This window comes from Fukomys damarensis, unplaced genomic scaffold, assembly GCF_012274545.1.
Source record: "Fukomys damarensis isolate Sample0158 unplaced genomic scaffold, DMR_v1.0_HiC HiC_scaffold_29, whole genome shotgun sequence".
In the NCBI taxonomy this organism is placed as follows: Eukaryota; Metazoa; Chordata; class Mammalia; order Rodentia; family Bathyergidae; genus Fukomys; species Fukomys damarensis.
The window spans coordinates 14661380-14677355 of record NW_022900941.1 but is presented as its reverse complement, the minus strand read 5'-3'; the positions used below and the strand labels follow the sequence as shown (position 1 = coordinate 14677355).

General features: G+C 34.5%; 1 protein-coding gene across 3 annotated transcripts in view; it reads left to right on the top strand.

The window, feature by feature from the left end:
• The window catches only part of Actr3 (actin related protein 3), a 64328-nt gene that overhangs the window by 44019 nt on the left and 4333 nt on the right, over positions 1 to 15976 (top strand). For all 3 annotated transcript variants that reach the window (XM_033757222.1, XM_010606215.3, XM_033757223.1), the window contains 4 exons: positions 2440 to 2583; positions 5112 to 5285; positions 13869 to 13961; positions 14393 to 14518. In XM_033757222.1, coding sequence (XP_033613113.1) covers positions 2440 to 2583; positions 5112 to 5285; positions 13869 to 13961; positions 14393 to 14518 — 537 coding nt within the window. The remainder of the gene's footprint in view (positions 1 to 2439; positions 2584 to 5111; positions 5286 to 13868; positions 13962 to 14392; positions 14519 to 15976) is intronic.

Here is a 15976-nt window from a genome sequence, read left to right as displayed (position 1 = left end):
AAAAAAAAAAAAAAAAAATAAGCATTGGGGATATAACGCCACTACCCCCATGGGTGCAATCTCCAGCATTACCAAAAAGAAACAACTATCTGCCTGTCTCTGCGTTCAATCACATTCTGAGATAGATGCTGGCGTTAACTTTAAAATATGAATTTGGGGTGAGAAGAGACAATTCAACCTATAAGTAGTCAGATTTTGAAAAGACTATTAAATTCTTTTCCATTTACTTCTCATATTCATTATTTCTTTGTGAAAGCCTAGATTTCCATTTGGTATCATTTTCCATCTGCTTAAATGGTGTCCTTTAACTCAACTTCTCCTCTTCTTTGCCTTCCCCTCTGTCACAGGACTTTACTTTGTTGCCTAGACCAGTCTTGCACTGTTGAATTCAAGCAACCATCTTGCCTCAGCTTCTTGAGTAGCTGGGATCATAAGTGTGCACCACCATGCCCTCCTCGTATCTGAAAGTTTATTCTGTTATTTCTTTTTGTACTTTTATCTTCTTTTCCTTTGAGGAGCACATGTTAAACTGCTTGGTAGTGATACCATTTTGGATAGTTTTTATTGCTGTGTCTTTGAGTTCACAATTCTTTTTTCTCTTTATTGTGTAATCTATACTAATCTTATCTAGTGTATTTCATTTTTATTTTAGTTGTTTTTCTCCTTAGAAATTCTAGTTGGACCTTCCTGTATCTTTCATTTCTTTCTTACTCAGGATAATCTTTCTATTGACTTTTTTGATCATGTGGAGTATAAAAGATTTTTAAACGATGCCCTGTGTACTAATAATTTCTTTCTCTTGGACAAGAGTTATACTTTCCTGCTTAATTTCGTGCTATGTAATTTTTTTCTTCCTATAAGACTACTGAATAGGTCTTGGTCAGCATGGGCATTTATTTTTCCTTGTCGGTGATGTCATAATCATGTCTTATTAGTTTTAATACTTAAGTACCCAGAAAGTTTCACTATTTTCTTTGTATCTTTCATGCATGCCTATGATTATGTATTATATATTCACATTATTGTGTCTTGGATTTTTAGAGTCCTTTAAATATTTTTTTTCCCTAGGATCTAGTTAAGTTATTAGGAATCAGATCCTGTCAGGAGATCCATTAAACGTTATTAAACAAGTCCAGACAGGCTTCTGTCTAGGACTGATTTGTCCCCATTATTGTGGGAATATGTTTTTTAAGACTCTGCTTAATGTTCTGCGCTTAAGACTATCTTTTAGCTTTGCCTAGTGGGAACATAAACTCCTTGTGTGTGAGCACCAGAGATTTTTCTCCTTAGTCCTTTCTAGGGGTTCTAGTCAGCTTAGGTGATTGAGTGTTTCTACTGTTAGCCAGAGCTATTCCGCTCTCTCGTATCTAGTAGTGTAACCTACAAAATTTAGCCACTTTGAACTCCAAATTCTGTGTTCTAACCTATGGAGACCATTAAACTCTGGATTCTTTTCATTACTCTCTGGGAGTTTGCTCAAGCACTGAGGTGGAGTACTCATCGCATTCACCTTTGTTGTTGTTTTTTTTTTTTTTTCCTTTCACACTAAACTGTATTCCCTAACTCTTAACTTGTTTATTTTAAAATAGGGAAGGTCTTGCTAAGTTGCCTGGGCTGGACTTAAACTTGCCATCCTCCTGCCTCACCCTTTTAGAATGCTGGAATCACAGGCATGTGCCTCCTTGCCGACTTGTTTCTTTTTTCTTAGAAGGGATCACATTGCCCAGTGTCTGAAAACATTTATTTCACTTAATTTGTTCAATTTTCTTGTTAGGTTGAAAGGATAAATTGAATCTGATACTCTATTGTGGCCAAATAAAGACGTCTCTTTCTTAATGAATTTTGATTTTGTTATATTACTTGTTATACTTTTTAGTGTATGTGCTGCCAAAGCCAGCACACTTGTTATACTTTTTACTGAGAACAGTAAGATTATGCACCTGTTCCATAAGATTTAATTAATTTGGCATCCTAATCATGTGTGAAATGTCTCAGGCTTATGAATTGTGTACTTCATTAGGAAACCAGAAACCATCTTAGGGGCTAATCATCAGTGTTTTTACAAAATAACCTAATTTTTTTCTGAAATTATAAGACTTAAAAATAATTGATATAAAGTCTGCTTTTGAAACTATTTGATGTTTATCTTCTGAAATTTACTATTTCTATGTTGATTGATTTTTTTTATGGTTATAAACTCTTGTCAGTGGAAAACTAAATCCAAGTGGCCAGCATGCTTCATAATTTCTATACAATATTATAAATTCTTTGATAAATGCAGATATAGTGTGAGAATGCAATTGCAAAACAGATGAAAATTTCTGTGAAAAAAAGCATCTTTTCAAAAATACATATATGCTAAGTTGAGAAGCTGGCCTTGCAGGTTGTAATTTTTAAAGCACCGAAAGTAAATTTGACAACCTTTCCCCCACTTTCTAGGCTGAAGGATATGTGATTGGCAGCTGTATTAAACATATTCCAATTGCAGGACGAGATATAACATATTTTATTCAGCAACTGTTGAGAGACCGAGAAGTAGGAATCCCTCCAGAACAATCCCTGGAAACTGCTAAGGCAGTAAAGGTAAACACTTATGATAGAAGTGTAATTCCATTAAAAATTAATATCACATGTAAAACATTAATTTGAAAAAAAATTCTTAATTGAAGAAAATACTTTAAAAATTTTTGTCAGCCAATTATAATTACCCTGAATTATATTTATTTTTTTCTGTATTTCTTGCAAGAAAATTGACAGTTTTGCATATTCTTTGCATTTTTCACATTTGAGAGGACTAACATAAGAATGTTTTAACAAATGCTTTTTAACGTAACATTTTTGTGATTACTTTTGTTATTAAAAGTAAATCATTATTTTACTTTAGAGTTCTTGGATTTTAGTTCATTTACTGAATTCTTTTAACAGTTTTCTGTTATTAAAATTAGTTTGATATAATTGATTTATTGAGCTGTGGTATAGAGACAGTGAGGCTCAGATGATATGTGCATAGAAGAAAAATATGACAGCTTGTAAGATATTTTGTTTTCTTTCCATGTAACTTATCTGTATTTTATGCAAACCATAATACCTAGCATTGTTTTCCAAATTTATCATTGCAAAATAACTGAAAAATTTCAGTGAGTCTAACGTTTTAAATATGTAAATACATAACTTCCCTTGTGAAAATAATCCCATTTACTTGCCTCTCTTTGTGAATTCATAGGGTTTTCCTTGCTATTTAAAATTTAGGAATGAAGATTAAATAGTCACTTCCTAGGTAATAGAGAAATTAAATAGATGAAAATTATCCTAAGTTGGTAAACTGAAAGTATATAAAAAATTAATATAAACACTACTGTTCTAACTCCTTTGGGATATTTATGATGGTAAATCACAGCAAAACAAAAGAAAATAACCACTGGGGGTTCAAATCTACTCCAGGGAAGGATAATACTCAATTTGAATGTCTTCTGAGGAATGATTTTTCATGACAGTTCCATTTCCAAGGTTTGGAGAAAGAAAACTTCATATAAGAAAAATTATCCTCCTTTTTTCTAGTATTTATATCTTTTTGTTATCAATATTTGCATCTACCTTGGAAAGACTCCTTGGGGTATAAAATCATGGGAAATGTGTGTGTATTACTCAGGATCCTCCAGAGAAGGAGAACCAGTAGGATATAGACACAGACACAGATATGTGGTACCTTGGTTAACGCAGTAAATTCTTTTCACAAATCTGGTCGCAAACCAAATTGGACAAGGACTGAACCAAATTTTTCGATAAGGTTATCATTGAACCTAACCATTGAAAGTGATTTGGTTCTCTTCCAATTTGGTTAGCAATCAGAATCATGGAAAAAATTAAGTTAATAGACTATAGCAGCACTGTAGAAATATAGATACAGATGTAGATATTTTAGAGAGTATTGATTAGAGGAATTAGCTCACATGATTATAACTGCTAACAAGTACCAACAGCAGACCATCTGCAGACAGAGACTCTTTAACCTTGCTAGATTGGCTCAGACCAAATCCAAAGCTTCAAAACTAGAGGAGATGATGGCATAATTTTCAGTTTCAGGCAAAAGGCTTGGAAATCTAGGGAGCCATTGATAAAAGTCCTGGAGTTTTGATGTGCAAGAACAAGAGAAGATTGTTTCCATTGCAGAAGACAGAAGTGGAAATTGCTATTCTCTGTCTTTTCAGTAATGTAGTATGTAGCCTAGCAGCTGAGTGAATGGTGCCTCCGCATTGAGGGTGTTATCTTTCCCACTCATTGTACTTGATTAACATGCCAGTCTCTTACAAACTCCTTCACAGATGGATAAAAAGAAATAATGGTTTACTGGTTCTCTGGCTACTCTTTAAGTCTAGTCAAGTTGACACCTTAAGTTAGCCTTCACAATGTTTTTGTTGTAAACATACATGAGGCTTGGTAGTTAGGAATGCCTACATTTCAAGAAAGATGTTTTGTTCCTGAAGTATAATTATAATGGGGGCTTAGGACACGTAACCAAATATGTAATAATTTAGTTTTGCAAAATAGAGAGTGGTTTTTATATTCAGTTTTTTTCTTTTTTGCTCATACCAGAGTCAGTTTTGTTCAGGTTATTAAGATCCATAATTAATTTGTGTAGTCATATCTGTCATTCCTTATTCTTTTCAGTTGTGTATATTTATGGTTTTTCCCTTTTTTTTTGGTGTTGGAGATCATACTCAGGACCTTGCACTTGTGAGGCAGGTGGTGGAACCGTTGAATCCCCAGCCCAATGGTTTTTCCTTTCTAGAAGACAAGTTTCATTATTGAAAAAGTTAAAAATGTTGAATGACTTGAGTTGAAAATATTGAGTATTTTCAGAAAATAAAGTAGTAGAGATTGATTCTTTAGTCTTGCAAGTCTGTTTGTGGATGAAGTCAGAAGTTGTGTCTATATAGGCTGTCTATTGATTGATATTACAATATCCCAATATAAAAATTTCTTCAACCTTAATTTTCTAATTTTACTTTTGAAGATAATTTTTCATTTAATTCTCATTTATTGATAATACACTTTTCCTGCTTTCCTTACAAGAAAAAAATTACTTTTATTTCTTTGTTTGCTTTTTAAAGGAACGCTATAGTTACGTATGCCCAGATTTAGTAAAAGAATTTAATAAGTATGACACAGATGGATCAAAGTGGATTAAACAGTATACTGGAATCAATGCCATATCAAAGAAAGAATTTTCCATTGATGTTGGTTATGAGAGATTCTTGGGACCTGAAATCTTTTTTCACCCAGAGGTAAGCTTTTTTTAAAAATTAAAAAAAATGTTTTTGTTTTGTTTGGATTAAATTGCTCTGAAATACTCACTAAAAACTCAACTAGAAGATGCTCAGATAATCTCAGAAACTTTAATATATTAAAATACTGTAGAGTCACATTTTTTAATTGAAAAATGCTTCTGTTAAGAGGCTAAATTATTAAAGTATTTTATATATACTTGAAAGAATCAAATATCTTTCTCTAATATTTGTGGCTAATGGTGGGGTCATGGAAAAGCATGTAAAGAAAGGACCCCTTAAAATGTACAATCATTTGAAAGGTTTCAGAAAGCCGTTATACAGATAATCTGCAGTGGACTGTATTAAAATATTTAGTAGCAAAATCTATCAATCTCGGCAATATAAAGACTATTAAGTTAGTGAAATACATGTTTTTGACAATAAAAATTTTTGTAGCAGCCGGGCGTGGTGGCGCACGCCTGTAATCCCAGCACTTGGGAAGCTGAGGCAGGAGGATCGCTGTGAGTTCGAGACCAGCCTGGGCTACATAGTGAATTCCAGGTCAGTCTCAACTACATGGTGAATAAAAAAAAAAAAAAAAAAAAAAAAAAAAAAAAAATCTTGTAGCATCACAAACTCAACTTTATTAATAGTTAATCATTACATACTGTGCTTATTCAAGAATAGTTCTTTTTAGTATTCTTTATTCATTTAACATTAAGTGTATATGATTTTCAGAGTCTCAGTTTAAGTATTAGGTATTCAAAGATGAAAGATTATTTAATCTTACCCATCAGCTGGAGACAGGATTAAAAAAATATGTGTGTGTGTGTGTTTTTAAATAAACTGGAGTACTACTTAGCCATAAAGAATGAGAAATTAGGGACATGTATAGCTAAATGGATGCACATTGAGTATATATTCTTAAGTGAAATAAATGGGACACGTGTAAATACTGAATAGTTTCTCTGGTATGAGAAACAAAGTGTAAATAAGGATTAAAATAAATTGATAATGTAAAATAAGAAGAAAAGGTAGTAAGGAGTAATGGAAGTGAAAGGGGTAGGGGAAAGGAAAGAAAAATGTGCGATAAGAAATAAATGCAGCCAGGCATGGTGGCGCTTGCCTGTAATACCAGCACTCAGGAGGCTGAGGCAGGAGAATCACTGTGAGTTCAAAACCAGCCTGGGCCACACAGTGAGTTCCAGATCAGTCTCAACTACATAGTGAGACCCTGTCTTAACCCCCACCCCAAAAGAAATAAATGGAAACAAAGCTTCTGTAAATAGGGAGGGGTGGGGAGATTGAAGGGAGTGCAAGGGAATGGGGAAAAAATAAGAACCAAGATACATCCTGTAAAGGTACTACTTCCTAGTAATGAATGTAACTCTGATGTATACCTAAAATGTACCAGTAAAAGAATTTGAGAGAAAAAAATTACATTAAAAAAAAGATTATTTCATCTTACTGAGCTCAAGGACAAGGACAAATTAATTATTTAAATTGTTATAGTCAGGAGTGCCAAATTTTGCTTGGGAAACTTCTCAGAGGAAAGAACAGTTGAGTTCAGTAAATCCAAACAGTTGAATGGGTATCTGTCAGGCATGTGTGTTAAGGGAGTGTATTTGTGGTAGAGGAGATAGTTGAGCCAGAAGCCTGAGACGTGAGAGAACTAGATGTATTTTTATGATGCATTATCAGAGACAAATACAATCTGCAAAGGAGTTTGCTGGATTCTGTGTTTTAATGTGGAAATCTTCAATATGAAAGTGATGTAGATTTATGGATGTTACTAGATTACTCTGGCAGTACTGGATTAGATGGTTTAGAACAGAGATGTGAATTTTGTTGAACAGGTCAGTTCCAATTGTGTAGATGGGAAAGGAGTGAGAATGTGAAAAAATTGTGATGATTCTGAGATTTTTAACTTGAGCAAATAGGTGTGCCATCCAGTGAAATTAGGAATACTGAAGAGGAGGAATGGGAGGGTAGAAAAAGATGAATTTATTATATACTGTTTTAAAAGGCTGTAAAACAGACATTTGGGTTTTAACGGTTTTGATCTGGAGTGAGTGTCCTGAAAGAAGGATGGGTGTGGAGTCGTTAGTGTTATGGTGCAAATGACGAGATTGGCTAGGAAAAGGCAGTTTGTTGGAAGAAGTCCCAAGTGGGCCCTAAGGAATACTTTGTGGGTAGTCAGAAAAAGTGGAATCTGCAAAGAATCCTGATGATCACAGAGAAGATTGTAGTCTTAAAATTGAGAAAAGTGCCTATTTCAAGGAGGGAGGTTGAATATTGTCATTTGTTGTAGTGAAGTAATATTACTGGAAACCTCTGGAGTCCCCATGGGTTTTTGAGTATCCAGGTTTTGGTTGGTCCTAGAGGAACAGTTTCAATGATATGGTATGATAGAGGCAGCATGTTGCATCAATGAGAGGAAAAGGTTTGGAAATCGGGAGTGTGGGCATTTTGGAAGGTGAACATAATTTTTAAAAGATACTGTGTACTGGGGAGTAGTAAAGTGTTCAATAGCAAGCCTGAAGATAGTTTTAATTTTTAAGAGAGGTTTTACTTTAGTGACAGGAGTTAAGAAATTAATATAGCTGTAGGAAAACATGGAACTGGGGTGGGCAGAGGGACAAGTAGGTAGTTGAGGAAGTTTAATCTCGTAATTTATAAGGTTTTGTTTTTGTTTTTGTGGTACCAGGGATTGAACTCAGGACCTTACAATTGCGAGGCAGTGAGGGTACCACTGAGCTAAATCCCTGGCTCTGTTTTTGTTTTTTGAGAGAAGTCTCAATTTGGCCTTGACCTTATGGTGATCCTCCTGCGTCAGCCTCCTGAGGGCTGGAATTGTACCATGTCTGGCAGCAGTTTTATTTTTCTCATGAAGTAGAATCAAGATAATATGTTGGGGAAAAGAATTGTGCAGACAACTGAGGGCTTTAAGAGATTAACTTTTGTAATTACTCTTAAAGGGAATTGAGAGTTACTTTGGGTTGCGTATTAGTAATGGTATCCATTTTTTATCCATGGTAATGAGATTTTAGTCTCATAAGCAGACTGGGAAAGGAAGGCAGAGGTTAAAGTGTTACATGCCATAGAGGAACAAGTGAATCTAGAAAGCCAAGTTACTTAGAAGCACACTGAAGGATGCAGGCAGGGATCACGATAAATTGTAATTTTCCATTGAGTTTGTTTTCTTTTAATTTGTGGTGTTCCTTTTAATTCTCAAGATCTTTTTCAGACTCTCCTTTTGAATGTTTTTTTAATACTATGTTGTACTATTTCATGATTGCATATCTTCTGCCTCTCTGAGGATATTACAGTGTATTTTATTTTGTAGTACTTGGGATTGAACCCAGGGGCTTGCACATGAAGAGCTCTGCCACTGAGCTACTTGCCCCACTCTTTTAATTTTTGTTTATTGAGACAGGATCTTGCTGAGTCATTCAGGCTTGTTTCAAATTCAGCAGTCTTTCTGCCTCAGCATGCTGGGTAGCTGATTTTTATATGTGTGTGTGTGGCAGTGTGTGGTCTATCACAGGTTCTGCATTAGCTATTTAGCATTGCTGAGAGACAATACCTGACACCCACAACTTAAAGGAGGAAAGGTTTCTTTGGCTCAGTTTTTGGTGGGTTCAGTCCATGGTTGGCTGGCTCCAAGGCAGAAATAACATTATAGAAGGGTATATGGAAGAAAGCTTCCCAACTCTTGGCAAGTAGGAAGCAGAACGACGGATAAGGAAGAATACACCCTTCTAGGTCATGTTCCTAATGACTGATAACCAACAAGGAGCCACCTCTTATTAGGACATTTAGCTTCTGAACTTATCAGTGTCTGAGTCCCTAATACATGATCTTTTGGGGGTACACTTTAGATCTAAACCATAACATAATTTTTTGGCGGGGGTTGGGGGGCTACCAGGGATTGAACTCCATTCCTTGTGCTTGCGAAGCAGGCAGCAAGCAGAACCACTGAGCTAAATCCCCAGCTCTGGATTTTTTTGTTTATGTTTTCTTTTTTTTAATGTAGTCTCTTTTCAAGTTTTTTTTTCTCTCTTTCAGTGGCTGTTTTTTTCTTGATACTTTGACAAGATAACTTATTTAAGAAGGAGATGGGGATGCTACAGACTTAATTGAAGAGCTTTGAGGGTTGTGCTTGTTGACTCTAGCCTTTTATTTATGATAATGCCCTGGGTGTGTCACTTGAAGTCTTTTCAGAGAAGTCTCTTACTTGAAGGGTGAAAGTTGGCAGATTGAGGGAAGAGGCCTAGCCTGCATATAATCAGCAGTAGGCTTCATTTAATACCCCAGTGAGAACTAAGATAGTTCATGTGAAGTTATAAGATCCCAATGATGAATGTAACTGTGTTGTATACCTAAGTGTACCATAAACTTAATAAAGATTAAAAATAAAACCCACCCCTATTCCTTGTGCACGTTCAGTATTTTCAGCTATGTATGTGGAAACTTTTACTGCCTTTAAAGAATAGATTAACCAGTTTGCTTCAGATGAAGAGGAACATTTATTGTTTTTGTTTGGAGGGGATCTGGGCACCTGGCCCCTGAGAAATTTGCAGCTGTTTGACCCACTCCTTTCTACTTCATTTACTGAGCCATAGGTATAGCTAGTTCTTTGGAAGGGGGTATTTATGATATAAAACAGCATAATACTTCTTTTATATCACTGATGTGTTTTGGAGGGACTGCAAGGTTCTGTTCATCTGCTTGCTAACTTCCAGCTTTTTAGATTTTTTAGCCGTGTTTTCTGTTTTTAAAATTTTGCTTAGAATTTTTTCTTTTAACTAGTATTTTTAGTAATTTTAGAAAGTAAATTAGGTGTGTGTGTTTAGTTCACTGTTTGCCTAGAACAAACCTTTTTTTTTGTATTGTATGAACTGTATCACTTCCCAAGTGAAAAGATTTTTTTCCTATAATTTTAGATAGTTCTACATTCCAGTTCCCTTGTCATTTGAGGGTGTGTGTGTGTGTGTGTGTGTGTGTGTTTAATTTGGGCTCTTTGAAAGTTTGAGCACATGAATTGTCCAGAACTTGGATGCAGAAAATAAATGTGAAACAAAAAAAAAAATTTTCTTTTTTTGAACAGCTCAGTTCATCACAAATATTGGAACTGTTTTTAGGATGTTTGGGTTTGCTGCTTTGATTATTTTTAAGGAAATAATATTATAAAGCCACCCTAAAACTGTGAAATAGAGTGGACCCTTGACTTCTGAACACAATTTGTTCCTGAGGGATGGTTGTAACTCAGGTTGGTCAGCTGAAGACTCAGGCTCCTGTATAAAGCCTCAAAATCCTCTCCTATATACATGCAGATCTCAGTGTCCTTAGAGAGGCATTGGCCAAGGATTTCTCAGTTAACATCACACAGGAAAGGTCGTTGTCATATTCCTTCCAGAACTCTTTAAAGGTGAAATCTGTATCGGAGACCATCTAGAAGCACAAGTGGCCAGCATTCGGGTCATAACTCAGGATTTAGCTCTTAAAAAAAATTCTGGTTATAACCCAAGTTCATTTGTCAGGCGAGTCGTACAGCACAAGAGTCTCTGAACTTTTCCAAAAGTGTGCTCAAGTCATACTTCATTGCTTCCTATATGGTAATGTCTATGAGTGAATTCAGGGTATGTGAATATATAAGGGATCTGGGAAGTTTTCTTTCATGCATTCCTGCTTTAAAAAAAAAGACTACTATGAAAAAGACATAGAGGTATTGGGAAAAAAATGAGTGCCCTATTTCTGCCTTTATTTGCTTATTTATGGCAGACCACACTATTTAAAGATAGGGAAAGAATTATGAAAGCTTAATTTTATAGGTGTGTGCATGTGTGTCACTGTTTTAGGTAAACCTTGGAGTATGGCTAACATGGGCCAATGTGGGAAATTTATAAGGTTTTTTGTTTTTTGTTTTTTGTTTTTTGTTTTTTTCTGTAAACTTATAAGTTCTTAATTAGCAAGTTAATAACACTTTTTAAAAAGCTGTACTGCAGAAAATATTGTATTTTAAATTGTTAATATTCCCTGTATAGATTATGAAGAATTCTATAGTTAATCCAGGTGTTAGGGTCTCAGGTTAAAGAGTCATTATATAACCATTTAAGCTTAGTGTTTTGAGAAAGTAAAGCTCTTCAGAGATTTCACAGTCTCAAGTCAGAAAAGGTTGTCTTAAATTAGGAATGTAATCATGAAAAGGAAATTTTCAGAATTTAAGCTCTGGTGCTCATTCCACATAATTACTAAGCTGTTCTTCCATGGCCCCATTTGAGTTTATCTTTACATGAACTTAAAGCCAGCCAAGATGTGCTATCATCTCTCCTTTTGTCCTATAATACAATGTGGGCTACCCTTCACAGATGAAAAACACCCTAGCTGGTGTGCTCATCTCCCAAGCTTCAGTATGAGCCCCATTTCTATATCTACTGTATCTGTCTTAGAGTTCCTTTTGTACACTCTTCAGCACACTTCCGATGGATTGTGATTGCCATTTTCTTTTTTGTTAGGGTAATAAGGGTCACCAGAATTTTTGTCAGTGATGTTTTACTGTATCTTATCTGAATTAAAATATTTTTTGTCATTATTCTTAGTTTTAGTGACATTAAATCTCTTATATCCTCTCATAAGACTTAAAAACTGGGGAAAAAATGATGTGCGTGTAATAATATAGCTTTATAACAGTCTTATAAGAGAATGCTGTTCCCCTCATTTGGGAAACCTAATTTTAAACATAAAAGATTGAGATAGACAGATTTTACTTATTTTAGTAAAGATTCTTGATTCTTTTTTAATTAGAGCTATATTTTGACCTTTTTTAAAGCTAGAAAAGCGGTAGAATTTCTTTTAATTATAAAGACCCACTTTAATATCAAAATTCCAAAAAATATACCCAGCCAATTATAAATACCACTAATAGTATTTTTTTGGTACTGAGGAGCAAACCTTGCACTTGAGAGGAAGGCTGTGGAACCACTGAGCTAAATTGCCAGCCCAACCATTAATATATTTTTGACAAATTTAGTAAAATGATATATTTATTTTAGAGGGTGAATTTAATTCTCAAATCTAGCATTTGAAAACTTTTGAGGGTTAGAAACATAGGCATGTACTGCATATTGAAATAAATGAAGAAGAAATGAAATCTTTCCTAATTATTTTTCTCTGTATAAGGCCTCCTTGTACACGGGGTTTGTTTTTAAAATGGGATCTCTTGGATTCCTAGACAAGTCTTCAATTTGTGATCCTCCTGCTTCACCCTCCAAAGTAGCTGGAATTACAAGTGTATGCCACCACACTCACCTTTTTATATATATTAATGTTGTCCTTTTAAGTTTATTAAGGTCTGTTTCCATTACGTAGTGACCTTATTGTCAAAATCTTTCCATCTCAAACTGACTTTACCTAACTAGGCTGTGAAATTAGAAGTCTACTGTATAATATACATGTACTTACCACTCTATATTAATTTGTACTTTTAGTATCAGCTATTTGGAAATAGATTTATTTTGACTGTGGCATAGCATATGAACATAGAGTTGATTCTTCTTTTCCAGAGTAGATATTTGATAAAGTTTCTGAAGCAACATAAATTGGTGAATACTGAACAATTATTCATAGGAGAAATACAGGATTAGGTTCCTATAAATAATGTTTAAAAGCACCTTATTTAATATATATTGTTGATTGCATACCATCAGTCTAATGGCCAATAGCACTGTTACTCATGTCTGAACAAAGCATTTTCTCTATGAGATTAGTATCATTGCTTTCTTGCACTTAACAACACTACTGCTCCTAAGAACCATGCCTAAGATCCATTTTATACAGCAAAATCACCAGGAAAAACAGGGGAAGTGTGATACTAAAAGGACTATGAAAGAAATACTCGTTTATAGTACAAGAGCTGAAACAAGAAGGCAAAGTATCACGTTCTTCACCCTCAGCTGGGAATGTGCACATCAGTAGAACCTTCTTGCTACTCTGAAATGCACGTACACAAGCAATTGCAAAGACATCTGATGCATTAATTGAGTTATAAGGAAGTTTTAGCAATTTGGTGAATTGCAAAACATGGAGTCTGGATAATAAAGATAGATTCTGCAGTATTTATGTATTTTATCCCCTATTGATGGACTTACCAGTTGATTTTATATTTATAAGCAAGTCTGCAGTGATTTGTTTTTGTGTAATAGTGTGCACTCCTTCAGTGTTTGTTCTAAAATGCACTTACTAGTATGTGCATTTAACATTTTGTAGATATTGCCATATTGTTTTCCAAAGTGGTTCCATTAATACATATTCTCTTAACAGGATATGAGAGTTCCTATTTACCCAGATTTTTGCCATCTCAGGTTGTATTTATTGCTTTATGTATTTGTTGTTCCTGTGTTTAAAAAATGACATATAGGATCAGTTTCTTCTGAAATCTGTATTTGTAGTATCTTTAATTTGAATCTATTGAAGACCAGAACTTATGCTTTTTAAAGGTCTTTTTTGTTTTTTAGATGGAAACTTTATTTTTATTGTTGTGATATTTAAGTCAGTTGTAATCAGATCTTGCTCATATATCCAAATTTACTTATTTTTCAGTTTGCTAATCCAGACTTTACACAACCTATTTCAGAAGTTGTAGATGAAGTAATTCAGAATTGTCCTATCGATGTCAGGCGTCCTCTCTACAAGGTTAGTGATTATAACAAAATTGTTTTTTTAAGTCATATTTTAAAAATTCTTTAAGCCGGGCGTGGTGGTGCATGCCTGTAATCCCAGCACTTGGGAGGCTGAGGCAGGAGGATTGCTGTGAGGTCGAGACCAGCCTGAGCTACATAGTGAGTTCCAGGGCAGTCTCAACTACATAGTGAGACCCTGTCTCAAAAAAAAAAAAAAAAAAATTCTTAGCTGTCCGTTATGAATATTAAACACATTGTGTAAAAAGGATATAATTGAATTTTAATGCCTTTTTTGTTTTTCTGTTGGTGGTACTGGGGGTCGAACACAGAACCTTGTGCTAACCAGGCAGACGTGCCACTGAACCTAATACTGTTTATCTTTCGATTTTTTTTCTTTCCTTTAAAATAAAAGTCATACTTACTTATTTTTCTCCACTAATACAGAATATTGTCCTCTCTGGAGGTTCAACCATGTTCAGGGACTTTGGACGTCGCTTGCAAAGAGATCTGAAAAGAACTGTAGATGCAAGGCTGAAATTAAGTGAGGAATTGAGTGGCGGTAGATTGAAGGTTGGTTTTCTCCATTATTGCTGGGAAGATTGAGAGTGACTATTTTCATGGGTGGGATGGTCAGTGTTAGCTGACTTTTGTTCTTAGGAAAAACTAGAGGAACTTAGATATTCTAGTGGAAAATGATTAATGTTCCAGTTTCATGTCCATGATATTCTAGGTCATTTGCTTATTTAGAGATATTGTCTGCATTTCAGAAAAAAATACTCTTTAGCAATAGCTATAAAAAAAGTAATTAAAATATCTCATAACTTATTTAGGAAATTTCATTTTATACTTCAGCAACAAAATTCACTATAGATCCACAAAATTTAAATACTGCTATAGCAAGAGTCCAAAGCACAGTAGGTAGAGATGATTTCAGTGGTCAGGTTTGCTTTCATAAACTGACAGTTGCCACGTAACAGGCTTGTAGGGTGCAAGCATACTGGTGGTTCCCCAAAGTAACTTTTGTCTTTATGTCATGGACCTTTGGACTAGACGTCAGAAATAATTAATACTAAATTTTTAAATGCCTACATTTTATTAGACAAATAATACAACCTTTGACTTACATATCTTAGGCCTGTGGACTAGAGTTCAAAAATCAAAATTAATTTTAAATTCTCAAATGTCTGCATTCTATATTTATAAGACAAATATATAATAATTTTTTGTGTCATCCTTGTGAAATATTGAAGTAAAATACTGATTCAGGGGATAAATTACTAAATAAAACTTTCTCTCTACTTGGAAGATTACCAAGAATCAGGGCTCCGTCTGAAAATACCACAATCTCTAAAATTTACTTAAATTACGATACATTAGCACTTGCTGTTTGTTGAAAAAGTACATGAAAACTGACAGTTTTCAGCACCTAAAGTTAGGATTATTTTAAGTAAACCTGCTGCTTGGCATAGAGTAAATAGTGTATGTTTTGAGCTTTGTCACCACAATGGCCTGACTTCCCAGTTCAGCAGTCTGCTCATGTAATAAGTTTCTAAAATGTTTTTTTGTTTGTTTTTGCATCCCCCTCCTGACCAACTCACCCACCCACATATTACACCTTTCCATCTGTTTACCCATTTATGAAAAACGTTGATGAGTTTTACATACAGGGTTTTAGATTCTCTGTACTGGGAATCATTTGAATCACAATGATTATGTAAAAATAATCTTGCAAGTTTTATTTGAGGCAAATTTATCTAGTTATTTTATTAACGTCCTTTTGTAGTGAGAGGAAAAAAGTAATTTTTTTCTATGCTAGGATCCTATCAGGAATTACATGTTTCATTTAATTATTATGCTTCTCGTATATGGAACAGTTATTCAATATTTTTGTCTTTCGTGACATTAACATTTTTGAAGAATATAAGCTATTTATTTTGCAGAATATTCCTCAATTTGGATTTGTGTGATGTTTTCCTATGATTAGGTGTATTTTATGTACTGCCTTCATCCTCCCCCTCCTCCTCTTTT